General features: G+C 43.0%; 1 protein-coding gene across 1 annotated transcript in view; it reads left to right on the top strand.

Annotated features, from left to right (window-relative positions):
• The window catches only part of LRRC9 (leucine rich repeat containing 9), a 112,822-nt gene that overhangs the window by 45,694 nt on the left and 40,324 nt on the right, over window positions 1-26,804 (top strand). The window contains exons 15-23 of the mRNA XM_044272390.1: window positions 1,496-1,617; window positions 4,355-4,537; window positions 8,042-8,161; window positions 12,069-12,260; window positions 18,364-18,489; window positions 20,038-20,178; window positions 23,096-23,273; window positions 24,214-24,434; window positions 25,476-25,598. Of these exons, the coding sequence (XP_044128325.1) occupies window positions 1,496-1,617; window positions 4,355-4,537; window positions 8,042-8,161; window positions 12,069-12,260; window positions 18,364-18,489; window positions 20,038-20,178; window positions 23,096-23,273; window positions 24,214-24,434; window positions 25,476-25,598 (1,406 nt within the window). The remainder of the gene's footprint in view (window positions 1-1,495; window positions 1,618-4,354; window positions 4,538-8,041; window positions 8,162-12,068; window positions 12,261-18,363; window positions 18,490-20,037; window positions 20,179-23,095; window positions 23,274-24,213; window positions 24,435-25,475; window positions 25,599-26,804) is intronic.

Below are 26,804 nucleotides of genomic sequence, written 5' to 3'. Positions count from 1 at the left end.
AGAGGAGGTGCGCGCCGTGCAAGCTGCCTGCTCTTTACCGTTTACCTTCTCGCCGTCGCCTCTGCAGCGGTGAGCAGATGTAATTACATCTAACCGACCCATTCATTTCAATAGGAAGGATCGTTCCCATACACTTGTATAGGAGCGATCCGTCCCATTGAAATGAATGGGACGGCTTGGATGTAATTACACCTGCTCACCGCTGCAGAGGTGACGGCGAGAAGGTAAACGGTGAAGAGGAGGCAGCTTGCATGGCGTTCACCTCCTCTTCAAACAGCTGATCGGCGGGGGTGCCGGGTGTCCTGAGGATAGGGTATCAATATTAAAAGCCCGGAGAACCCCTTTAACTATTTTAATAGTGGCCCACAGTATTTTTCACAGACGGCAAGGAGCACCACCTGAGAGGTGAGTTTAGAAAATTCCCTGGGGGGTGGGAGAAGAGTCAGGCATGTTGGATTTCAACATGCTTGATCCTTTTGTCCTCAAGGGAGATGTCTGGTAGTGGTTTATTCCCCTCTCTCTATTTAGAACACATGTACGCGTGTATGTTGAAGCAGAAGAAACAGATGTAGGTTGAAGGTGTATGGCCATTTTAAGAGTCCAGTGTGTGTCCTAGTGAGTGATTGACAGCTCTGTATGAATTTATCAGCTGTTCCCGAGTACCCCAGCACCACAATGGACAGAGCTTCTTTCTGAGCTACTGCAGAACAGCGGATAGTCGGGGATGCAGTATGTTGGACCTTGCGAATCAGATATTGATGGCCTAACCTGAGGATAGGCCATCATTCTAAATGGACTGGAAACCCCTTTAAGGCATAAGCATAATAAAAATAATCTGTCTGTAGCACAGAATGATAATATACTGTAGATCGGCACTTGTTTAATACATTAAAAATGAAGGAACCATCAATGGTCTTAATCGTACTATTAGTACGGTCGTTCATCCCCATAGCCATAGTCCAATTTGCATATTGTCAGCAGCACTTATCCTGTTTACTTTAGGGGCTGTGATGCTGACACACGATCATCACAAGGGTTCATAAGTGCTTTGCAGTCCGCAAAAAGCAGATCCGCAAAACATAGATACTGTGCACGCCGCATCATGGTGTCGATCCTTTGACTTCAATGGGTCCATGGTCAGCATGTTGCAGCGATATATAGGGCATGTCCTATCTTTTGCGTTGTGGCCGTATGGATGCGGAGTGTGCACAGTCAGTATCCGTGTTTTGCAGATCACAACAAAATTCCGGTCTTGTGAATGACCCATTAGGCTCACCTAAAAAATACAATGTATGATAACGAGAGTTTTTGCTCATTTGCCGGCTGATTACAGGAACAAGTCTTCTTCCAAGCAGCATCGTTCTACGTGAAATGGCTTTTACATGCAGCAATTTTCATCTAGATATTCACAGTGCAGAGCCCATTTAATTTTTCCAAGAACTTGTCAGCTGCATTATATATTCAATGCATAACTTGTTTTTTTTGACTTTTTCAGAAGTTTGTCCCTCCAAGGAACATGAGAGCTGTGGCTGCAGCCTCCGCCGCTGTGAGTGGTTTTTGTTGGACACGGATTTTGTCCTTCCAGAATACATTGTGGAGTATGAATATATTACTCAGGTACTACAGACTCTTTGCACCTTGGGTAAATACAAAATATAGAAAAAAAGTCATTTAAAGCTTCTAATTTTGGCGGCAGGAAAAGAGTAAGAGCTCATGCACACAATCGTACGTTTGGTCCACACCCAATCCACATTATTTGTGTATCGGCTGCGGAGCCATTCATTTTAATGCGGCCGCAAAATGTGCGGACAGTACACCATGTGCTGTCCACATCCGCACGTCCATTCAGTGGCCCCGCCAAAAAAGTAGAGCATGTCCTATTCCTGTTCGCTTTGCAGACAAGAATAGGACATTTCTATTGAAGTGAAAAAGAAAATGGCAGCATGCACACGGCCAGGATCTGTGTTTTGCAGATTTGTGATTCTCGGACCACAAAACACTTACAGCCGTGTGCATAAGACGGCAGAGGATCTCAATACTGGAATTAAACGAATCCGTTTTGATTTTGCACTTCAGGATGCATCCATTCCGTTAGTATGCAGTTGTGTGAAATAAACTAAATACATTGAAAGTCAATGGGTGACTGATGATTTTTTTTAGGTTCTTAAAAAAACGGATCCGTCACCATTGACTTAGGCCTCATGCACACGACAGTTTTTTTTCACGGTCCGCAAAAGTGATGGGGACGCTTCAGGTTAGAATACTCTACAAACTTTGTACAAGACTGCCCCCTGCTGCCTGGCAGCACCCGATCTCTTACTGGGGGATATGATAGCACAATTAACCCCTTTAGGTGCGGCACCTAAAGGGGTTAATTGTACTATCATATTCCCCTGTAAGAGATCAGGGCTGCCAGGCAGCAGGGGGCAGCCCCCCCCCTCCCCAGTTTGAATATCGTTGGTGGCACAGTGTGCCCCCACCATCGCCCCCCCCCCCTCCCTCTAGTGTATTAAATCGTTGGTGGCACAGTGTGCCAACCACCATCAGCCCCCCTCCCTCCCTCTATTGTATTAAATCGTTGGTGGCACAGTGTGCCAACCACCATCGGCCCCCCTCCCTCCCTCTATTGTATTAAATTGTTGGTGGCACAGTGTGCCAACCACCATCGGCCCCCCTCCCTCCCTCTATTGTATTAAATCGTTGGTGGCACAGTGTGCCAACCACCATCGCCCCCCCCCCTCCCTCTATAGCAGTAACATTGGTGGCAGTGTGCGGTCTCAACAGTAGAAGATTCATACTTACCTGCTTGCTGCTGCGATGTCTGTGTCCGGCCGGGAGCTCCTCCTACTGGTAAGTGAAAGGTCTGTGCGGCGCATTGCTAAAGAACTGTCACTTACCAGTAGGAGGAGCTCCCGGCCGTTCACAGACATCGCAGCAGCAAGCAGGTAAGTATGAATCTTCTACTGTTGAGACCGCACACTGCCACCAATGTTACTGCTATAGAGGGAGGGGGGGGGGGCGATGGTGGTTGGCACACTGTGCCACCAACGATTTAATACAATAGAGGGAGGGAGGGGGGCCGATGGTGGTTGGCACACTGTGCCACCAACGATTTAATACAATAGAGGGAGGGAGGGGGGGCGATGGTGGGGGCACACTGTGCCACCAACGATATTCAAACTGGGGAGGGGGGGTGGTCTGCCCCCTGCTGCCTGGCAGCCCTGATCTCTTACAGGGGAATATGATAGTACAATTAACCCCTTTAGGTGCCGCACCTGAAGGGGTTAATTGTGCTATCATATCCCCCTGTAAGAGATCGGGTGCTGCCAGGCAGCAGGGGGCAGTCTTGTACAAAGTTTGCAGTGTATTCTAACTAGAAGCGTCCCCATCACCATGGGAACGCTTCTGTGTTAGAATATACTGTCGGAAATGAGTTTTCACAAAGTGAAAACTTAGATCAGAAAAAGCTTTTATGCAGACGGATCTTCGGATCCGTCTGTATGAAAGCAACCTACGGCCACGGATCACGGACACGGATGCCAATCTTGTGTGCATCCGTGTTCTTTCACGGACCCATTGACTTGAATGGGTCCGTGAACCGTTGTCCGTCAAAAAAATAGGACAGGTCATATTTTTTTGACGGACAGGATACACGGATCACGGCCTCGGCTGCAAAACGGTGCATTTTCCGATTTTTCCACGGACCCATTGAAAGTCAATGGGTCCGTAAAAAAAAACGGAAAACGGCACAACGGCCACGGATGCACACAACGGTCGTGTGCATGAGGCCTTACATTGCTTTTAGTGTCAGATCAGATTTTTTTGTGACCGGTCACAAAACTGCAGCTTTCAGAGGTTTTGTGTCCGGTCACAAAACAGAATGCGGCTGGAACGGAAGACATCCTGATGCATCCTGAACGGATCTCTTTCCATTCAGAATGCATGGGAGCTAAATTGAAACAATTTTTTTTTTCCGATATTAGTATCTTCTGCCAGATCTCAATATCCAAAAACAACAACGCAAGTGTGAAAGAAACCTTAGAATGCCCATCATTTGCGGGCCAGAGGTGGCCTGGATGGCAGGAATAGCTGAGCAGGCTGTGATACTCGGTTTATGAAAACTAGGAGCTACTCAGGATTGGGGCGACAGGACATGTTTTTTTATTTTATGACTATTTCTGCCTGGAGGGGAATTTAGTTTTTTTTATGAGTCAACCCCTTTAAGAGTCGCTCATTTCAAACTTGCAATATATTTGTGATATGTTTATCCTGTACTTCATGAAATATCCAGAGCTATTATCTTAAACATTTAATAACTAATTATTTAATAATTTTATGCTTTTTATTTTGGTAGGGAATGTCTGACATGACTTATAGTCTTTCCAGTATTGCAGCTGCAGAATACTCAGATGAAATTAAATTGGACGAAAATGTTTTTTCCATGGCACCAATTATTAAACCCAGGCCAAAAATAATTACTCTGGACGAAGGGACCATTCTTTCCATTGCCAAAGCCAATATGTACAGCCAAATTACAGTAAGTATTGCAAACCTCAGCTGTCTGGATATTAAAGGAGACCTACCATGAGGAGCTTATAAATGCCCCTTTGGTGTACTTTATAAATGGGATTTGTTTTAAATAGATAACTTCTGATTCAGGATGTGTGAGTTGTGTATGTTCCAGACTACCTAGGGCTAGTTTTGGCCCCGATGACAATTCTTACATTCTTGTGCCAGAACTTCTATTACAATCGCCAGATCCAAGCTGTGATTTAGAGGGAGTTTGCTGATACATTGACAGCAATGGGTAAAGCCAAGGTCCTGACAGGTGGGCATCTCCTCGGTTTTCAGTTTAGTGTAAGCTTTACTGTGCAACCTTTATATATATTTTTTTTACTTTGAATGCAAGTAGAATGACAAATTTAGGGACACATTTATTAAAACCAGCGTTTTAGACGCCGGTCTTAATAAAGCCCCAGTGAAGTTATGAAGAGGCGCAGGCCGCTCCATAACTTTGCCGCATCCAGAGCCAGTTCTAAATGTAAGACAGCTTCCCCTGCCGTCCCGTCCCCACCCACACCATGCCCACACCATACAATTTTAGACCTTGCGTGAGCGAGGCGAATAGGCATATCTCAGCATAGTAAATGACCCCCTAAGTCACTTTGTAAATAGTCTAAATTCTAAATCTCGTAGCATTGTGTGTTCACAGCTCCTATGCAGACCTTTGTGTTTCACCCCTCTTTAGTCTGATGCCCCCGTCATCCTCTCTTCCATCTGTACTTTTCTACATGGGCCAATTATTAGGACTGAGGATCAGACTGCACATGGGTTGTTTGGAGTTTTTTACCATGGAGAAACATAGGTCTGTATCGGAGCTGTAGACACATAATGGTGGGAGATTTTTAAAGGAGGCTATTTGCAAAGTTGCTTAATTTTTTATTTAAAGGCCATGGACCGAAATACTGTATGTTGTACGTTTTAGGCTGCAAACTTCATTCCTTAATTCATTTTGAGACAGCCTAATGTTCAGTTTGCAACCTGTACCTAGTTTCAGACATTTCTGATGTGGGGGTAATACATGTTGGATGTGAGGTCTGTTTCTCCGGAATTCTACTGCACTGAAATATATAGGAAGCTGTTGATTGGTGGATGTGAATGTGGATTTCGCAACAGTTATGGTGCCATATCCAGATTATTCGTTAATTGATACGGACTGACACGTTGTCGTCTACGAGCACCCAAAACTAATAAGGGTGTGCAGATCCCATCTCCTTCATATACAGATTAATCGTCCCTGCCCTTTGAAACGCTAAAAGTAATACTTTATTCAAATACAATGTTAAAAAAGGCCACGCTGCCATTCCACACCAGTGGTTGGCGTCCTCGCCGCTTGTAAATTGTGCCTTACCACGCTACCGGTGGTCGGCACTCAGATCACTGCTCACGCTCTCTGCGTTTGCTCCTGATGTCCCACAAGTGTGAAGAAACACATTGAGCATATAAACTCAGGTCCAGTCAGTAGCAGGACAGCATTAGCGTATTGACAACATTAGGCTACTTTCACACTAGCGTTTCTATTTTCCGGTATTGAGATCCGTCATAGGGTCTCAATACCGGAAAAAACTTTTCCGTTTTCTCCCCATTCATTGGTAATGGGGACAAAACATAAATGAACAGAACGGAATGCTCCAAAATGCATTCCATTCCGTTTGGTTGCATTCCCATACCGGAGAGCAAACCGCAGCAAGGGATGCGGAGCAAGACGGATTCGTCATGACCCACAATGCAAGTCAATGGGGCCAGATCCGTTTAACTCTGACACAATAGAAAACTGATCCGTCCTCCATTGACTTTCAATGGAGTTAATGACGAATCCGTCTTGGCCATGTTAAAGATAATACAACCGGATCCGTTCATAACGGATGCAGACGGTTGTATTATCAGTAACGGAAGCGTTTTTGCTGAACCCTGCCGGATCCAGCAAAAAACGCTGGTGTGAAAGTAGCCTTAGTGAGCCCAGCAATGAAATGGGGATGGCTGATAGCAATGTGTGAATGAGGACTGCTGGATGTGGACTGATGTCCAACACTGATTGCGTGTTTGTGAACGGGTGGGCTGAATTCAGAATTTTTGTAGAACTCCTTCTCAGACATAGTAGCTGAAGAGATCTCCTTGATTGTACACTGGAGGCTTAGAGCTCTTTCACACGAGCGGATGCCGTGCGGGTAATCTGCTGCGTGAAAGAGTGCCAAACCCCTTCCGGACAGCAGAGACACGGAGCATTAACATGACTGATAATGCTCCGTGCCTCTCTGTATCTTTTTACTACAAAATCACAGTGAGATAAAGTTGTCACCGTGATTTTGTAGTAAAAAGGTCACAGAGAGGCACAGAGCATTATCAATCATGTTAATGCTCCGTGTCTCTGCTGTCCGGAAGGGGCTTGGCAATCTTTCATGCACTGGATCTGCTCGTGCGAAAGAGCCCTTAGGCTTCCTTTATTACAGCCGCATGATTGTTCTCAGCACAATTAAGGATACGTAGAACTACTACATAGGATCCCCCACTAGCTGTGGCACCACACCTCCAGTGATCTGGATAAAAGCAGTCACTTGGATGGGGAACGGTGCACTTAGACTAATGTGCCTTTAACTACAAAGACACCCATAGGATTGCCTATATATCTGACTGGCATTCATTACCATTCCACCCCGCCTCCATTTAATTTACTTTAGCACCGCATCAGGCACCGACACCAGGAGCACCCGTGATAAAAGCAATACCAATAGGTGAGAGACATACATACATCCCCACCCCCTCAGGAACACGTCTGTCTTGGGGGAACGTGTTGCTATCCCCACCTGTTCTCTGCCTACAATACCCGTCAAAACGGGGGGGGGGTTCCGTCTCTTCCCCCCCTTTTTAACATTGTATTTGAATAAAGTATTTGTTATTTTTACTTTTAGTGTTTCAAAAGGCAGTGACGAGTAATTAATTAGAGACGCAAAGTATTGATATCTAAGTTCCTCAGTCATATCCAACTTTTTTTTGTTTTTTAAACAAAACTAAACTTCAGTGCAAAGCTGTTCGTAGCTGTCCGTGAATAGTGAAAAAAATGCCCTTTTAATACTTTTTTATCTAAGTAAATTCATTCAAGAAAAGAGTTGGAAGGACACATAAGATTTCATTATTTCTTACTTGGGGCTCGTTCACATCTCTGGTAACCTAATCCGGCAGACTGTTCCCTACCACAGTTTACTGGATCCAGCATTGCCAGATTCTACAATTCCCCTCCGGATCCCTACTGACTATAATGGGATCAAGCGGTTATCTGTCCCCTTTCCTGCATAAAGCGGCTTTTCTCCGTCCGACAGCTGGAATTTTTGACGGTACAGGCCACTGGAAGCCCGACTTAGAAACGCACCTGTGAACGTACCTTAACATAATAAGAACAAAGAAATATTTTCATAATACTTTGCAAGAATTCTATATCATTGGGAGTTGTCACAATAACTCATTACATTTTTATTTTACACAGATCCTAAACTTACACGGCAACAGTTTAAGCAAACTAAAGGAAATTTCAAAGCTTAATGGGCTTCAGAAGCTTATCATAAGTTTCAACGAGTTCACCAGTCTAGAAGATGTCTCGTGCTTGGTAAGATTTATTTGGTATGTAAGGGTTTATTCGCATGACAGTGGAAAAGGCCATTAAAAACGGATACATTGTCAGTTTTTCATGGCTATTTTGCATCCATTTGTACATCCAGTTGAGTTTTAAATATTTTTTTTTAAGACCTAATCCCTGCAGTACCCTCGGTAAATATTATTCCTATTGTGGGACACATCAAAAACCTTGGGTATAGTTTCTGCCACTAGGAGGCGACAAAAATTGGTAACTCATTCCACTAGTTATACCCATCCTGCGGACACTGACCTCATCAGTTTTAGTTTAATGTCCGTAGGAAGCAGACGTCTGGTCTTCAGGTCTTGTTCTTTTTTTTTAAATCAAATCGTTTTTATTAAACCACTAAAGACAGAAGTTTACAGATCAATACAATGTCTTTTCTTACTTTATCCACATTATGGAATCAGTGTACATCAGTATCATATCAGTACCAACACACTTATAAATCAAGTATCTGCATGGAATATATACTCATACGGAAACAATAGAAACCAGGAATTATAAATGTCTAGACCCTCCCATCCCCCCACCCCCCCCCCCATCCCAACACCCACCCCCGCCCTGTAAACTAGTCTTGTATCTATCTGAGCCTATATAACCACATGAGTATGAGATAACCAATCACTCCACAGTTTGTCAAACTTCTGAGGACACCCTCTTTTCACAAACACCCCTTTCTCCAATATCAACATATCATGCACCTTCCTCTCAAACTCATCCAATGTAGGCGGACTCCCCTGGATCCATCTCATAGCCACCAGCTTCCTGGCCACATACAACAACCTTCCCACTGCCACCTTGACAGATTCATTCCCTCCAATCTCAGACACATAACCCAATACGCACACCTTAGGGTCATTTTGAATTTTCAACGTCATTTTACTATTAATCATATTCCTTACATCATCCCAATATTTCCCAATTACTGGACAAGACCACAACATATGCAGCAAATCCGCACCATCTTCCATACATTTCGGACATCTGTCATCAGGTCTTACTCCAACTTTTTTTAGGAATACCGGTGTTTTGTATACTCTATGTATGATAAATAATTGGGACAATTTACCCTGTTCACTCAAGGACACCCTGGGGACACCTTCCAGTATATCCTCCCACTCATCCTTAGACATATCTCCCAAGTCAGCCTCCCATTTCTTCATTCTTGAGAGCGGAAACCCCTCTAAAAATGTACCAAGTAAAAGAGCGTATACCTGCGATATCAGCCCTCTTCCCCCCCCCCCCCCCCTGTCAGAAGGACAAGCTTATGAACTACCTCCATTTGGGCTATCACACATCCTTTCCGCAGCGTGACCTCAAGAGCATGCCTCACCTGAAGATATTTATAAAACCATCCCTTAGGGATATTAAATTCCTGCTGCAGGATCTGAAACGACTTACATATCTTGCCCTCAATTAATTGGCCAATTCTCATCACTCTCTGAGTTTCCCAACTTCCAAGTCCAGACATGTTAAAGAATTCAGGCAATAGGTGATTATTTCTAATAGGGGAGAGCTCACTGATTCCACCTACACCTCTCAGTTGCTTCACCCTTGCCCAAATCTTTTTCATGAGTTCGATAAGAGGAAGTTTTCCCCTCTCAGCATGCATACCTGACCCTTCCAGAATACCCATGAGGTCCCGACTACCCAACCAATGCTGCAATATCTGCCCAGTCATATCCGGCACCTGGAAACTAATCCATCCCTTGAAATGCTGACACTGGGAAGTCAAAAAGTAAATCAAGGTCTTGTTCTTTTTACGCACTTGGGCCCACGGTAGAATGATCCTCCTGGTTACCCACCAGGCAGCACAGCGGGATGCCCCCTAACATCACCAGTAGACAGAACAAAAGAAAAGGTGGTGTGGAGGACCACCAAATCCTCCACCGCCCCCGCCAGCCTCAGGTGTTCACTACCTCGAGCACTATTCCTTCCCTTCCAAATGAAGCAACTTGGGAGGCTGAAGGACTCTGCTGGAAACAAGGCTGGACTTCAGGGATCAGGAGTATGGGCATAATACCGTCTCCTGTCCAAGCTTGTGGCAGCCTCCGGCTCAGCTGGGGAGGGCCTGGCACAGTTCCAGCCACCGGCCAGCTCACCAAGGCCTCCCTCCTGGATTGGTTTTGGCCTTGGTCTTTTTCTCCAGCCACTTGGACCCCCTCTGTTCTGGCTCCTCTTCCTCCCGGCTCTTGGATGAAGACACATGTGTTCTGGCCTGCTTCTTTGACCCTCAGCTCTACAAACGGGCAGGCTCTGCCCTAAGTGGTACCCCTCCCGTCCTATATGCATTCTGCTCTCCAGGATCCTCAAGAAGTTTAAAGCAGAAGGCGTCCCAGCAATCGTCATTGCTCCGGATTGGCCCGGGCGGTCGTGGTACGCCGAAATGGTAGCTCTGCTGGTGGACGTCCCATGGCCACTACCTCCCAGAGAGGATCTTCTCTCACAAGGTCCAATCTTCCACCCGCATTCAGACACACTTCGTTTGACTGCGTGGTGTGGTCGAAACCACCATCTTAAGGAATCATGGGTTTTCAGGTCTGGTGATCCGAACGATGATAATAGCTAGGAAGCCATCCTCCTCCAAGATATACTATTGCATTTGGATGTCTTTCTTTCTCTGGTGTGAGAGCCACCACTTTCATCCTCTTCGTTTTTATATTCCTCGCATTCTCGCCTTTCTCCTATGCCTTTCTTGCTCTATAATGGTCCCCCCTGTGTTTCCTCCAGTGTCTGTAATGGCCTCCATAGTGGCCCCAGTATATATAATGCCCCCCGGATGCCCTCTGTAGATATAATACCCCCATAATGCGCCTGGTATATAAATTGCCCCATAGTGCAGCCTTGATATAAAATGTCTCCATGTATATAATGCCCCGAGACCCCACATCCCCTTCCCCGACCAACGATAGGGGCGGCAAAATAATAAAAAACTCAGTTATCCAGCGTGATTATATGAATTCACAATGCTGGGAGTGCAAGTCCTGCTGCCTACAGTGCGGAATGAATGATTCCTGGACTGCCTGGGGCAAGGTATTTTTTGTGTTTTTAACTCCCTGCTTTCTGCACCGCTAATGTACCAATTTTTAACGGCCCTTAGACGATTACACAACTGGGCCATTGATATCGATGGGGTCCATCTGGCCAAAAATAGGACATGTTGACGGCCACTATTAACTGGCCGTTAAAAAAAATAGCCGTCAATAACCCGAACTGCAATAGTTCTAAAAATTTATGTCACACTCCCGTTTTTCATTGTTGTGTGAATGTACTCTCAAACTTCCTTTACATATAAATTTGCTTTGGCTTTTTTTCAGTCCAAAAACAGCCAGATAAAAAAAATTATTACGTTTTTCCTCCACTTTTTATAGTTTTTTTTTTATGTATTTATTTTACAAGTGTTGTTTGTGTTTTTGTAGTGCTTTTGTACTAGCCAAGCCATGCATATTTTTGAAAAGGGAAGTGTGTAACCCCCTCTGATGTCACTTCCTCTGTAGATCGCTATACAAAAAAAGCCATTGGAAAAAAGTAAAAACAAAAAAACGCAACACACATTGACACATGCGTCTTTTGAAGAACGGGTAAAAAAAACTGTGGTGTATGGCACAAAAAACAGCGGCAAATGAGCAAAAAACGCCATAGCCACACCATGCTGTGGACTAGAAAAAAACACACAAAGTGAAAAAATGCATGTTTGTATTGTATTTAATAATTCCCATAAATTCACAGTCGAATAATAAAGTGATTTGCAGACCAGATTGTCCTCATCGCCATCCAGAAGCTTTTGGCAAGGTGCAGGGGCTGTTCCGCTGTGATATTAGTTGTAATTGTGTCTGTATGCTGCTAAAGAAAACATTATTCTGTCTGTTCATTGCAGCCCAATTTGGAATATCTGGATGCCAGCCATAACCGTGTGATCAGTCTGGAAGGTTTTAAAGGCATGAGGAAACTGAAGCACTTAGACCTGAGTTGGAACCAATTGACCAAGACGATGGATGAACTAAATGTCTTGTGCAGACACGCAGCGCACCTTCTCACCCTGAATGTCGCCCACAACCCTTGGCAGAAGGTCAGTCAGCCTTACACTGCCAACATTCACTGGCTGGACATACGCAAAACTGATTCCTTTGGTCTTGGCCATATATAGAGGGATTTTATTAGCTAGTGTCTAGAGATTTCATTGATTACAATCCATATGCTGAATGCTGTATTTATTGTGAGCTCTCCTTGTAAGGAGTCCAATATAAACCCAAGGACAAGAGCTCGCAGTGAGTAAGGAGATTAAAGGGGTAGTGATGACTTAATCTCACCATAGCTCATCATTATCACATCAGCAGGGGTCCAAGGCCCGGCACCCCCGCAGATCAGCAATTTTTAGGGAGCCGCTGCGCTCACCGAAGCTCTGTCGAGCAATGCAGCTTTCCAAGGACAGCGCCATACATCGTATTGTGGCAGTACTTGGTATTGCAGCTCAGCCCCTATTGACTAGGCCATGTGACCAAAGTACAGTGATGTCATTGGCCTAGGAAGAAGCTGCGAAGCTCAAGGACTCTTCTAACAGCTGATTGACAGGGGTCCCAGGTATCGCACCCGCACAGATCTGACACTGGTGACCTATCCTGAGGATAAGTCCTAAATTTCTTTTTCTGGATAACCCCTTTAAGAAGGCTTAGAGTGGCACTGTGAAGATACCTGTCACATCTGTGACAGGTCTCAGAAGGTCTGAAAGATTATCTACGCATTAGTGATCTGACAGCCTCTTTTGGTTTCACTTTGTCTGTGTGTTGCTGGTATGTCTACACCTCCTGTTCAGGTGTGGATCATGTGACCTTTACTTCGCCCCTATTTAGTCTGACTTTTCCCATCACTCCTTGCTTGGGATAGCTTCATTTGGTCTTGGAAGAGCTGGAGTGTGGTTTGTGTTGAAGTCCTGTTCATACTTTATCCTCTGAAGTTAAGTTAAGTGTTCCGCTTGTTGTGTTTTGTATTCCCCCCTGGTTGTTTACTAGGCCTCAGTGAGACACTAGTTCCTTCACTAGGGAAGGAACGGGTGGTGTCTGCCCTGTCATTATCTTTAGGGCATCTGAGGGTCACCAGGGTTTTCTAGGTTCCCATGTATGGGTATCTCTACCATCGAGAGGTGCCTATACGGATAGGAGTTAGGGCCAGGAGCAGGGTTTTATAGGTGGTGACCCTTTTCCTTCCCTAGTGGTGAGGCCTAGTGTCTTTCCCCTTCCTTCTTGATTGTCTTTTGGTGTTCTCCACTATTACATCCGTGACAATACCATAGCGCCCAGGAGAAAGGAGTGGCTTTAACTAAACAAAAGAGCTGTCAGCCTTTCTTGTGGGAAGGATTTTATTTTTGCGGCTAGATGAAATATTATTTCTAAATTAGGTGTTAATTCTTCTGCAAATATTTATATGTATTTTTTTACATCTTACTGTACATTGTATCTATATGCCAGTGGATATAGGTTTAGAATACCGAGGGCCTCTGCTCCCTAGATATTGTTTCATTGTTGCAATACATTAAATGTCAGACGGCACTTCATTCCCACATCTCTTTATTCGGGGATAGATGGATGTGAGTGGAGTACAGACTGACACTAGGCAAAGTTTATATCTGAATGGGTTCATTGTCCCCCAGCACTTACCGTAACCCAAGTAAGTAAATATCACAGTATCAAATACTTTCCCTGACGCCGATAGAAAAGGAAGAATGACAGGAGGAGGTGCGGAAGTTACGATACTCGTACCTCATTGGCTCCTATCTTGGAGGCTTGGCAAGTCCGTGGGTGGAGTGTTCTCCATTTAAACAATGCGGGAGTCACCAGTGCTACAGGTCTCATAGTTACTCTGCTGCACGCACGCCATCAGAGGCGTGCAGCGTTCGCTATACTAGATTTATCAATGCTGCTTGCACAATATCAGACAGGCGGGCATGGTATATGTTTCTATCACTACACACTCACCATCAGAGTGATGTAACCATATGTCTGAACAACACCTTCTGTGTTTGGTTGCTGTATGCTCCTGAAGAAATACCGTTTAATATCGGCAGGGAAACGCGTCGAGCAAATAAATGCAGATTCCTATGTTCAGTTCTTATAGATCATTATCAGTGCAGAGCTGTGGTGACCCAGTGGTTGGTCCATCTAAATAATACCAGGGGTCTAATCCTTCACTCCAGGAGATATACTGGGGATAGAAGGTTAGAAGGATAGACCAGACATTATCTGGTTTGGACCTAGTCACCCCACTACCCTTGTGGGCTTTAGGTAGCTCCCACATAATAAAAGGAAGAAGTTTTATGGCGGAGGGAAGTTGAGGAGATAGTATATACATACATTTTCTATACTCCGACTCTCACCACCAGCCTGATTGTTATATTTGGTGGAGAACCAATTTTTTATTGTTATTCAATAAAATGTTCTTAACGTACTTTATTCAGGCACTTAATATTTAGTACATTTAGTACGTCAATTTCTCACTAAGGAAGTCGTTAATTAGTGGTTATTAAATATTTACCAGTGACCCAAATAGATATGCAATAAAGAGGAAAAAACTAAACAAAAAATAAAGCAAAGAATATATTCCGACCTGATATGGTTGTAGGCTGGTATAGTGGACATACCATTTGTATAGGGTGTGGGACAGTATCCTTATTAATGTCCCTATCTCTGGAGCCCTGCCTACAAACGGAATGGCCGCCCCGATAGGAGCGATCCCGTGTCTCGTGCCTCCTGGATTCCCTAGGGATGTATCCCAACAGTGTGGAATAGTGGCCTAAATATATCTTCCTAGACTGCTATAAGTTACCAAAAATAATAACAAATAATAATTGTGCCCCAATTAAAGTGACGTAATCGACCAAATAATATACAGCAAAAAATAATAATTATAATTAATCTAGAGAAATGCATAGCAATAATGAAATTGCGATGTGTCCTTAAACAGACCCAACGCGTTTCGCCAAATTAATTTAAGGCTCCTCAGGAGACACTCCAACAAAGAAAACGCCTGTCACCTCAAAGATTGTCAAAAAACATAGACAGAATAATTGCAGATACTAGCAGCACAATACTCGGACAGACAGATAACCGATATATCAATCAAGGTTCAGTTTGTGATCTGTACTGGGATGGCAGCAGATACAACAAACATACCCATTATGTAAATATCTCCTCCAGTACCTATGATGATAGCATTACTCTCATAGGTACATTCCCCTACTCGTATGTGCACCCAGGTGGATTAAACATAATAATAATAATAATAATAATAATCAATGAAAACACTGCCGATATATTCTGTTTTGCAGTAAATAAAAATAGCATAGAATCAGTATAAACCATGTCGGTGCACTATGGGCATAAACACGTGGTGCAAAGCACACCCTGGTTTGTATTATACTTGCGTGCCCATCACTGATAAGGATCAGCCCGAGTCAGATGCATTGTAGGTCCCACGGGGAGTGGAGGGGCTGGCAGAAGTGTCCGCAGATGAAAAGCATCTGGATAACGAGTATTGTGCTCCTAGTATCTGCAATTATTCTATGTTTTTTGACAATATTTGAGGTGACAGGTGTTTTCTTTGTTGGAGTGTCCCCTGAGGAGCCTTAAATTAACTATGTGAAACGCGTTCTAACTGTTTAAGGACACATCGCTATTTTATTATTGCTATGTATTTCTCTAGATTAATTTATTATTATTTTATTAATTTTTTTGCTGTATATTATTTGGTGGATTATGTCACTTTAATTTGGGCACAATTATTATTTGTTATTATTTTTGGTAACTTATAGCAGTCTAGGAAGATATATTTAGGCCACTATTCCACACTGTTGGAATACATCCCTTTGCCAGGGCCATCCTAGGGAATCCAGGAGGCACGAGACACAGAATTGTCCCTATCGGGGCGGCCATTCCATTTGTAGGCAGGGCTCCAGAGATAGGAACATTAATAGGGATACTGTCCCACACCCTATACAAATGGTATGTCCACTATACCCGCCTACAACCATATCAGATCGGAATATATTCTTTACTTTATTTTTTTATTTTTTCCCTCTTTATTGCATATCTATTTGGGTCATTGGTATTAAATAATAAATTAAAGGTTATGTTTTAAACTAGTGGTTTTCAGTGATTTCCTGAATTATTCACCACTGTTTACAATAGTACCCTTGGACGGGTTTATGTCCTTTCTGTGAAGTCTATTAAATATTTAGTAATATCTATTGGTAAGGCCGTCTGGACCTGGAGATTTGCCAAATTTTTAATAAATAAAAGGTATTTTTCAGCTCCGACTAAACCAAAGAGTGCAGTAAGTTGATAAAGCATATAACAGGCTTTCTTCTATAGGTAGGAGCTGCTTAAAGGGATTGTCAAAGTTTATTAGGGACAGCGGGGAGGTGGGTAAATACATAAAATAACCTTAAACTCACCTTCCTGAGGTCCCTCTGATTCAGAGATGCTGCTCTATCCTATTAGCTGGGCAGTGATGTAATGTTTTGGCTGCAGTGGTGATGTTCCATATACCGCTGCAGCCAATTACTGGCCTCAGTAGTGTACAGCACAAGACCGTTGAGTCCACGTGTAGTATACAGGACATCACCACCGCAGCCAAAACATGACATCATGGCTGCAGTCAGGTGGTGAGGACAGCGCAGTGGTACTGGAGGAGACTTTGGAAGGTGAGGCTAAGGATTTTTTATTATTATTATAACTGCTTCCCTGCAGTTTTCCCCCAAAACACTGGAACTCAAACAACCCCTATATAGGGGATCTCATGAAGACAAACCTGTTCATATATCCTGTTAGGGCATATGGACATCATTTAAGGTGGATCTCTTGTTCGAAACCCCCCTTAAAGGAAATATGTCATCCAAAAATGACATATTGTTTGAATAGCGTATTTATGTTAACATATTTTTGTTGTTATTTTTAATTCTCCATGTCATTATCTATATTTAAACAAAAAAACATTAAATCCTGCAGTTATCACACAGGCCATTAACCCTAATAATAGGCGCCACTTCTTGGTTTGTACAGATCACTTTACTGCAGTTATCTGCTTATCTATTATTCTAATCCTGCCTGTAATGATATCACCTCTGTATATAGATAAGGTGGGCTCCACCATGTCTTCCTTTCTGTAGGACTAATCATTCTGGTGGATTCCAGCCATCTTTGAAATACAATACATTCATCTGAATGGCTCCCTTGTAATAATACTCCCTTACCCCGTCAGTAGCCGATGCAGGCAAAATGGTTGGCCGACCCCCCGGCTTCCCCGGGAAAATCAGCCATGTGCCAGGAGTTGATGACCCCAGGAGCCGTGTCCTGAATGAGACCACCCCTTTTAATGTTATAGAGACTAATGCGTTCACTATATAAACAGTATACATTTGCGACAGTCTTAAAATGCCCAGAACATAATGCTGATTGATGCAAGGAGCAGAGAAAGCGCCCTTATTAGTTTTATTATACTAAGTGTGGCATGTGTAATTATGCCTCCTTATGGCATTGCCCTGACAATGCTCCATTGCAGATGATGCCGTAATGTAACACGTTACAGCAATCACACAGGATTATAATTGCTTTGTGTCCTAGCCAGGACTGAAAAGCATAAAACTCAACACTGTTTGTATCTCATTGTTACACCTGTGCAAAAAGAACAACCTTATTGGTTTTTGAACAAAAACTCAATTACTCGGTTTCACCTCTCCTACGGTTGTCACACAAATTTAGTGTTTTTTTTTTTTATGTCTAATGGCCTGAGCAACACTAGATTTTCTGTGTATTTTATTATTTTTTTTGTTGTTACAGTCTGCATTGTGAGCTCTTCTACCCTCCGTATTGTACAAAATCCAAGATTGAACGTCGGAAAAGAAAACCTTTTCTTTCTTCCGACTTTAATAAGGATGTCATCATTTAGCTTGAGACTAACAATTGCAGTAACCACCCTTTTCATGAGTTTTGAATGAAGCGTCTTGAATACATGACCTAGTTTCTTAAAGCCCCTGAGAGGCGACACAATGCGATGTTACTTCTGTGCTTATGTGTAATAAACATTCTCATTATGTTCACTTAACTGCAAGACCATCACAAAGTACAATAAAAAGTTACATATGATAGATGCCATTAGCTGACGCGCTTGTCCTTTCCAAGCCAGCTTCGGTGCGTATGGCAGCCATTGGAAGATTGAAGTCGCTGACTCATTTGGACGGAGTGCACATCACCAAAGAAGAGGTTTCCGAATGGCCAAAATTTTCTGCTGGGGCCCGAATAACACCGGTAACGTTTTTATATCTGCTGGAATAAATGCTGTACTGTTTAAAGGGGTTTTCCGAGATTTTAATACTGATGACCTATGCTCTGGATGGATCATCAGTATGTGATCGGTGGGGGTCTGACACCTAGGCGTTCTCAATCCGGGTGTCGGATCCCCACAGATCAGATACTGATGACCCATTCAGAGGATAGGTCATCGGTATTAAAATCTCAGAAGACCCTTTTAATGTCATGTTTAGCAAAGAAAAAAATTATCACATTACAAAGGGATTTTCATATTTTATAGGCTACATGCACACGACCGTATGTGTTTTGCGGTCTGCAAATTGCGGATCCGCCCAAAAAAGGATGACGTTCCGTATGGCATTTTATTTTTTTATTTTTTTTGCGGATCTATTGTAATAATGCCTATCCCTGTCCGCAAACTAGAAAAAAATAGGACATGCACAATTTTTTTTGCGGAGCAACAGAAAGGACATACTGATGCGGACAGCACACGGTGTGCTGTCTGCGTTTTTTGCAGACCTATTCAAATGAATGGGTCCGCATCCTATCCGCAAAAAAAACGGAACGGACACGGAAACAAAATACGGTCGTGTGCATGAGGCCATAAAGTGATGAGAAAACGCATAGACCCCCTTCAAATCTGAGAATGCCATGCTGTGCCCCCTTCACAGTTTTTCTCTATGCAGCAGCGCCCCGGTCACCCATTGTAAAGGAACTGCGCCACAGCCCCACTCACGTGAATAGGCCTCCTGCAGTCTCTTGCACAGCCTGGTGAACGGGGTGCTGCCATTCAGGGAAAACATGGTAAGGCTGGACCAACCGATAGAGCAGGTTCCCTTTAATAGCCACACATTCTGTACCTCTCCCCCAAATGGTGTCTGACTCTTTAAAGTTTAAACTATCTGAAGCTGGCCATGGACATTAGATAGATGCTGGTTGATGGTTTCAACAGCAGCAGTTGAACAAACAATCATCTGGTTAACGACCATTTCTAAAAAAATCGGCAATAGGGGAGGGGAAGGAACAAAAAAAAAAAAAGGGGGGGGGCTATTCATCTCTGTATAATCATCACATGTCGGTGGACAATGTCTGTTCACGTGCATTATATTTGGTGGTGCACTGTGGCTGGCAATTGGGACATTGTCTTGGGGGACACTGCTGTATGATGATCTAACTGGTGTAAACTGTGATTGGAAAGCCCACCTTTGCAGTCATTATAATACACACTTCATCTACTATAGACCCACATTTTGAAGAAATTACCCAGTTTGACAAAGAGGTTCTGCAGCAGTTGAGGAGCGTATTATAAGCAATACTCCCTACGAATTTATATTAAATTCTCCTTGGAGTGTTGTGACATATGGTCAACTCCTCGGTCAATTTAATACTATGAAAGTCCCTGCAATGTATCCAGTATCACATATCCACACTGCGATGTGGGGTTTGAGCTTTGTGTGTTTTTTTTTTATATATTTGTGTTTGAATATTCATTTAACCGAGCTGTTGATTGATGTAATGAGAATTACATTTCTGCTGTTTTTGCAGTCATTGCTAGAGATCAGCGCCAGAACAGACAACGTTAGACCACGTTGCCTTAGTCTACTGCCTTCTGCTCAGATCATCTCTCGAATTAGCAAGAACTGCCTGGATCCATATGCTGAATTTAATAGCAGCTGGTATCATACGGTAAGAAAAACATGAACATACAGGCATTATTTGTATATGCTTTAGATTTTTAGAAACCAAGGAAATATTTATGGAAAATATTGGCACAAGGATTTGCAGTACCGCACTGTAAACATATGTATGCGTTCAAAGGTCATGTTTCTAATGCTGTTAGTTTTACAAGTATTGTGGGATAGACTATGGGCTATGGACACCTTTGGGGACAATTTTTTATGATCACATTTTACTTATTTTGGGCTAAAAATTAATTTTTCAGTTGGTCTTTACTAAAAAATTTTGGCAGTTTTTGAGCTATAGGGATTAAAAATGAGTCTGTTTTCAGAGTATCACTTCTCAGTGCCGACAGATGATGACCCATGCGAAGCCTTATCTCTGATCTCCTGACCACATAAACACTCCTTTAAGCCATATCCTTATCAGTTTGATGAAAGTTTAGCTATAATGATTGTTTATGAGGCCAGGAGATCAGAGATAAAGCTTCACATAAGTCATCAGCTGATGAGACTGTGGTGTGATACTCTGCAAACAGACAGATTTTTAACCCCTGTGTCTCACAGACGGCTGAAAATGTTTACTAAAAACCAAATTAAAAAAAGGTTATTGGCCCAAAATGAGTAAAATAGGATCATAAAAAAAATTTACATGAAGGTGTCCAAAAACCTTTAAAGGGAGTATGTGGGCAGTTTTTTTAACCATTCTAAACTGTTACCAGCACTAAATAGGAACCAGGGGGAGCAATGCAAACATACTATTTATTATCGGAGGTAGAGTGAATATGAACTTTTCTTCTAACAGGTCTGCTCCCTAAGTGTACTGGAGGCAGAATTTCACTGTGAAGTGCTGTGTGACATGCTCACTGCATTGAGCTGCATCACAGCCCCTTCCCTCTGCTGTGAGTGACAGCTGTAGTGGTCTCCTGATTGGATGCTGCACCTGTCAATCAGAGGGGAGGGGCTGTGAAGCAGCTCAATGCAGTGAGCATGTCACAGTGAAGCTCCACCTCCTGGTCACGTGCAGAGCAGAACCTGGCAGAATAAAAGTTAATATTCTCACTACTCTTGAAAACAAAAGTTTCACGAAAGGTATGTTTGTACTGCTCCCTTCGGACTCTGACTAGTACTGTCAGCAGACTCCCTTTATTATACATGATAATGGAGTGGTGGCTTCTTAATAAGCTTTACTTTGCATGTAAACCATTGGAGAACTGTGACATACATGCAGCTTACATGGGGCAGAAAGCTGTTTTGGGGGCATAACTTGACATCTCCTTCTGAATTTTGCAGGGGTACATTTATTAAACAAAATTCCCCATAGAACTGTCTCCTTTTTCTAGAACATATGTGAACAATTCAGTGGAGTAGTAATAGGGATCCAGAAGCTGCAGTCACAGCCAGAGCCCCCGGCCCGAGCTTGACAGTGCTGATAAATTACAAGATCAGCAGCTTATATACATATGTAATCATTTCAGATGGAGTGTTATGTAGGTATACAGCAAGACACCGATTCATGCCACTCTGGTACCGTGGCTCAGACACTTTAACTTGAACAGCCACGCATACATAGGCGTCACCGACTGGGATACTCCAGGTGAACTGTTCTGCTGATGGTTGGGGGACTTCAACCGATTGCACATTAGTGGCCTTTAAGGAAAGATCATCAATGTAAAATCACATACATCCCCCTTAAGCTATCACTTTTAAAAAGATCCTAATTTATTTCCATAATTCTTTTTATAGAATTACAGTTGAGTTAAAAGAGTTTTTGCAACTTTTTAAAAACAAATAATAAGAAGTCATACTCACCTTGCCACAACTGTTCTGCAGCTTCCCTGGATCCCCACTGCTCTCTCCTGACATGGACATGGACTGCTGCAGCCAGTGACTGGTTGGTCACTGCTACAGGCAGCGATTGGTTGCAGCTCAAGATAATTCGGAAGTAGAGACCACCCTGCAATCCATCATTGGTGGTCGTGCTTCCACACTATAGGGAAAACAAAAGCGCTAACCTCTCTGGTGGCCGGGACCATGGTAGAGCACATAGGCTGATGCTTTTTTCCTATAGTGTGCAAGCATGACCATGACTGATGGATTGCAGGGTGGTCGTAACCATGGAAGCGAGCAGTGTATAATGTGATGGAAAAAATGAATCCAGCCAGCAAAGGAGGCAATATGGACAATCACAATACATTAGTAAGTGCCTTGTATTAGCTTTCTCTACATGATGAATGCTATGTGCTGAAGTGAGACAACCCCTTTTAAGTATGACTTATTTTATTATTTTAAAGCATTCTCAGCATTTTAAGCAATCCTTTTAAGTCTGTCACCTTATACCAATAGAAAGGTTCCTGAAAGGATCATTCTGGTTATAAAGGATTTACTGTATAATTACTAAATAACGCATCTTTCTTTTAAATTCGTTTTATTGAACCAATAAAATCGGGTACATTTCGTTTTTTCCGTATACAATAAATAACGCATCTTTCAGTGAATACATGCTTGTTTTTTTTATTGAAATGCACCGAGGCATATATTGGATTTCCTACAACAGGAAGGAAAGATTCTTTAATTTTTTTTCCATTTAAATATCCCAGAAACATGAAATGACATAATCTGCAGTCTCCAAACACAGTTCCCCAAGGTAAAAGTTTCACCAAGCTGCAATATGACTGATCATGTGAAATCATGTAATGTTCCCACAACGAAAGGTTAAGAGCTTGCTTGTCAGGTTTCATTTCATCCAGTGGCCCCAAAATGGCTGGGAGTAAGATGTATCTCATGTGATAACCATAGTGTTCAGCTCTGCAAATATTAGGAAGGGCACATTCATAACCGTTCCCAAAGCAACCGGGATGTGCTCCTTTTTAACCCAATTGACCATTTTGAAATACAGAAATGATGAATTCTACATTTTATTCCAGATTACATCAGTAAATTTGGATGGACAGAATCTCTCCAGAATTGCACATTTAGAGAAGCTGGAGAACCTCCGCTGGGCATCTTTCAGTAACAATTACCTATCCAGAATTGAAGGTCTAGAAAATTGTGTGAAGATAGAAGAGCTTTGTCTGGATGGAAACTGCATCACAAAAATGGAAGGTATTCTGTGCACTTCTTTAGCAGGCGGTGCTACACAGTTATGTCCTTCATGAAGACTTGATGGTTTTGCACCAATATGATGTAAAGGAGTACTAGAGCATTAGCAAATGGCTTTAAAGGGGTTGTGCAGGCAGTATATATTGATGACCTATCCTTTAGGATAGGTCTTCAGTATCTATTTCGCGGGGGTCCTACATCCGGCATCCCTGCCAATCAGCTGTTTGAAGACGAGGCGGCGCTCCGTGTGAGCACTGCTTCCTCTTCCTTACACTGCCCGTCTTCGGAGGTGCAGTGTAATTACAACTACTCGCACCATTTACTTGAATGGAGCAAGTACTTGTAATTACATTATGTTACCGTTGCAAGGGAGACTGCTGTGTAATGAAGATGAAGCAGTGCTTACATGGAGCGCCGCTTCCTCTTCAATCAGTTGATCGGCAGGGGTGCCGGGTGTCAGACCACCACCACCGATCAGATATTGATGACCTATCCTAAGGATACAGCCTGCACGACCCCTTTAAGCAGTGTGAGCAAGTGAATGGCTCATAATGTGGCTTTAAAGTTTGAAAAGTATTTTAAATTTGAAGGTAAGGGACTTAACTACTCTAAGAATGGAGCTGTGTATATAGAAGTCTGTGGCCCAGATTTACTTATCATAAAGATGACCTAAACTTAGCCCGGCTGTCTAAACCTGCACCAGATTTATCACAGGGGCTCAGGCTGGATGATGAATGTGGTGCAGGGATAGACACTTTTCTCTGACTCTATACCAACTTTTGGTTGGCTTACTTTGAAAAACGGGCGATATGGGATCAAACCCCCACCGATCAGACACTTATCGCCTACCCTGTGGATAAGTGAAAGCCCGTTATTCTGGGACAACCCCTTTTAACAATGAAATGTTATCCACTTTTGTAACTTGTAGTTTCCTGTTGTCCAGGACTCTCGAAGCTTGTGAAGCTCCGGCACCTCAGCATGAACAATAACCAGCTTACAAGTTTCGACAGAGAAGTTATTGATCATCTGTCTCATCTTCACTTTCTGTCCGCCGAGAACAATCACATCAGCTCGCTGGCAGGACTGCAGAAAGCCCACTCATTAATAGAGCTCTACCTGAGCAATAACCACATCTGTAACAACCAAGAAATCTACCACCTTAAGGTAAGGGTCTACTGATACGCTTGTCATGAGAATTTAAGAATATGCAGTGGATCCACAAGTTCAGCTGTCACATATCTCACAGCATCTTATGGCTAAAAGCAGATGTATCAGAATAGCAGGCTGTGTAAGGACACAGATTATGGATGATTTCACACATAGGCTTTGCTCCAAAAACACAGAGGGAGACATTTATTAAGACCAGATGACATTTATTAAGACACTCTGGTCTTAATCTGTCCCCCGCTGGCGTCAGATGCACCGAAACGATAAGGTACGCTAGCTTAGGGAGCTGGTGTAGATTTCCAATATAATCTATGCCAGTTTCCTGGCGTAGACTATAACAAATTTGGCGGGCACCACTCTGCACACTATTTGGAAAAGTGGCGAGTGGGACTCCAAACCCCCGAAAAGTCACAAAATTTTGTGCAACTATGATGTGCGCCAAACAAGATACTCAATACTCTGGCATACAGGTGAAAATGTCCCCCAGAGTTTTTGGCTGCTTTTTGCAGCGTTTGTTTTTGCAAAAGACACATACAGATCTCAACTAGTCTATGGGAAATTATGAAACATGGTACAAGCACATGTTTTTGTGTGGGGGGGGGGGGGGGATCACTTGCTCTGTGTTTTGTTTTTTTTAAATGACAGCATGCTCAGGCTTTTGGCTTGTTTTCTCCCTTAGACATCTGTTGATTTTTTTTTCCCCTTGCAGGGGCTTGCAAATAAATGCAATACAATAAAGACATAATCTGGAGTTTGTAAAAAAGACTACAAAACAACAAAAATCAACAGAAAATGCCAGAAAAATTGCATGTAATAAAATAAAAAAAAAATCGGCATTTTTCTCAACGGTTTTATTGTCTAAAAAAAAAAAAGACAAAAAGATTATGCATAAAGGAGACCTATACGTTCAGCTCTGAAAGGTTAATAGTGCAGACATATGCCCTGCTCATTATGGCTGCCATTATTTTAAATGATGATGACTATGTTCATCGACAGTCTTAACCACCGTATCTTACATATGTCATATTTTTCTGTTAGGATTTAAACAACCTTGTCATTTTGGATTTGTACAGTAATCCGATATCACTGAAACGCGACACCTATCGATTGTTTGTTATCTTTCATCTTTCGTCTCTGAAAGCTCTGGACGGATCAGCGGTGGTAAGCAATATTAAATGTGTTGTCATTAGTCGGGTATTAAAAGGCACTGGTGGTCATTTACTAAGACCAGCTTTTTACGTCGGTCTTAGATTCCTTTCTACACTGCCTTAAGATTAGGCTAATTTAGGGCTCATACACACAAACTTATTTTCTTTCTGTGTCTGTTCCTTTTGCGGGACCATATGCGGAACTGTTCATTTTAACGGGTCCTCAAAAAAAGTGTGCATTCCGTTTCCGCATGTCCGTTCCGCAAAAAATGTGAACGCATTACGGACAAGGATAGAACTGTTCTATTAGGGGCCAGCTGTTTCATTGTGCAAAATATGGAATGCACACGGACATCATCCGAGTTTTTTGCGGACCACAAAATACATACGGTCATGTGCATGAGCCCTAATAATAATGAGGCCCACTCTTCGTCATAAATTAGGCGAATGTACGGCAGTCTAGGCCCCCGGTGTAAAAACTACTCCATCTCCTGTTTCCACAGGTCCGTACATGCCCCCCACTCCATCCTCCACCTGCCCAACTGCTAAAAAACAGTCTACCTTAAGAGTTAGGCCTCATGCACACGACCGTTCAGTTTTTTTTGCGGTCCGCAAATTGCGGATCCGCAAAACACGGAAGCCGCCCATGTGCCTTCCGCAATTTGCGGGAACGGAACAGGCGGCCCATTGTAAAAATGCCTATTCTTGTCCGCCAAACTGAGCAACGGATGCGGACAGCACATGGAGTGCTGTCCGCATCTTTTGCGGCCCCATTGAAGTGAATAGGTCCGCATCCGAGCCACAAATACTGCGGCTCAGATGCGGACCAGAACAACGGTCGTGTGCATGAGGCCTTAGGCTGCAGGTAGCTCTCTGACTGCCCATCATACTGGGTGGAGGGGTTCTGCTGATGAATGCGCTAGTGATGTGGCACAGATCGTGATGTTAGCCAGATACCCTTTGTTATTGCAACAGTGACCCCAAAATTACATAATTATGTATCATTCTCCAAGTAAACCATATGTAACGAAATAAACTGTACTATACATTATCCCATTAACGATGCCATATCATGTTGAAATACATCACACAGTGGCAAATATGTCATCCTACATTGCCATACAATACTTGAATAACAAAGCCATGCAGTTAATCATATAACAGCGTCTACATAGCACTGCCATACAGTAATAATATAACAACAATATACAGTGCACAA

Source organism: Bufo gargarizans, chromosome 11 (genome assembly GCF_014858855.1).
Source record: "Bufo gargarizans isolate SCDJY-AF-19 chromosome 11, ASM1485885v1, whole genome shotgun sequence".
In the NCBI taxonomy this organism is placed as follows: Eukaryota; Metazoa; Chordata; class Amphibia; order Anura; family Bufonidae; genus Bufo; species Bufo gargarizans.
This window is presented reverse-complemented; position numbering and strand designations above follow the sequence as displayed.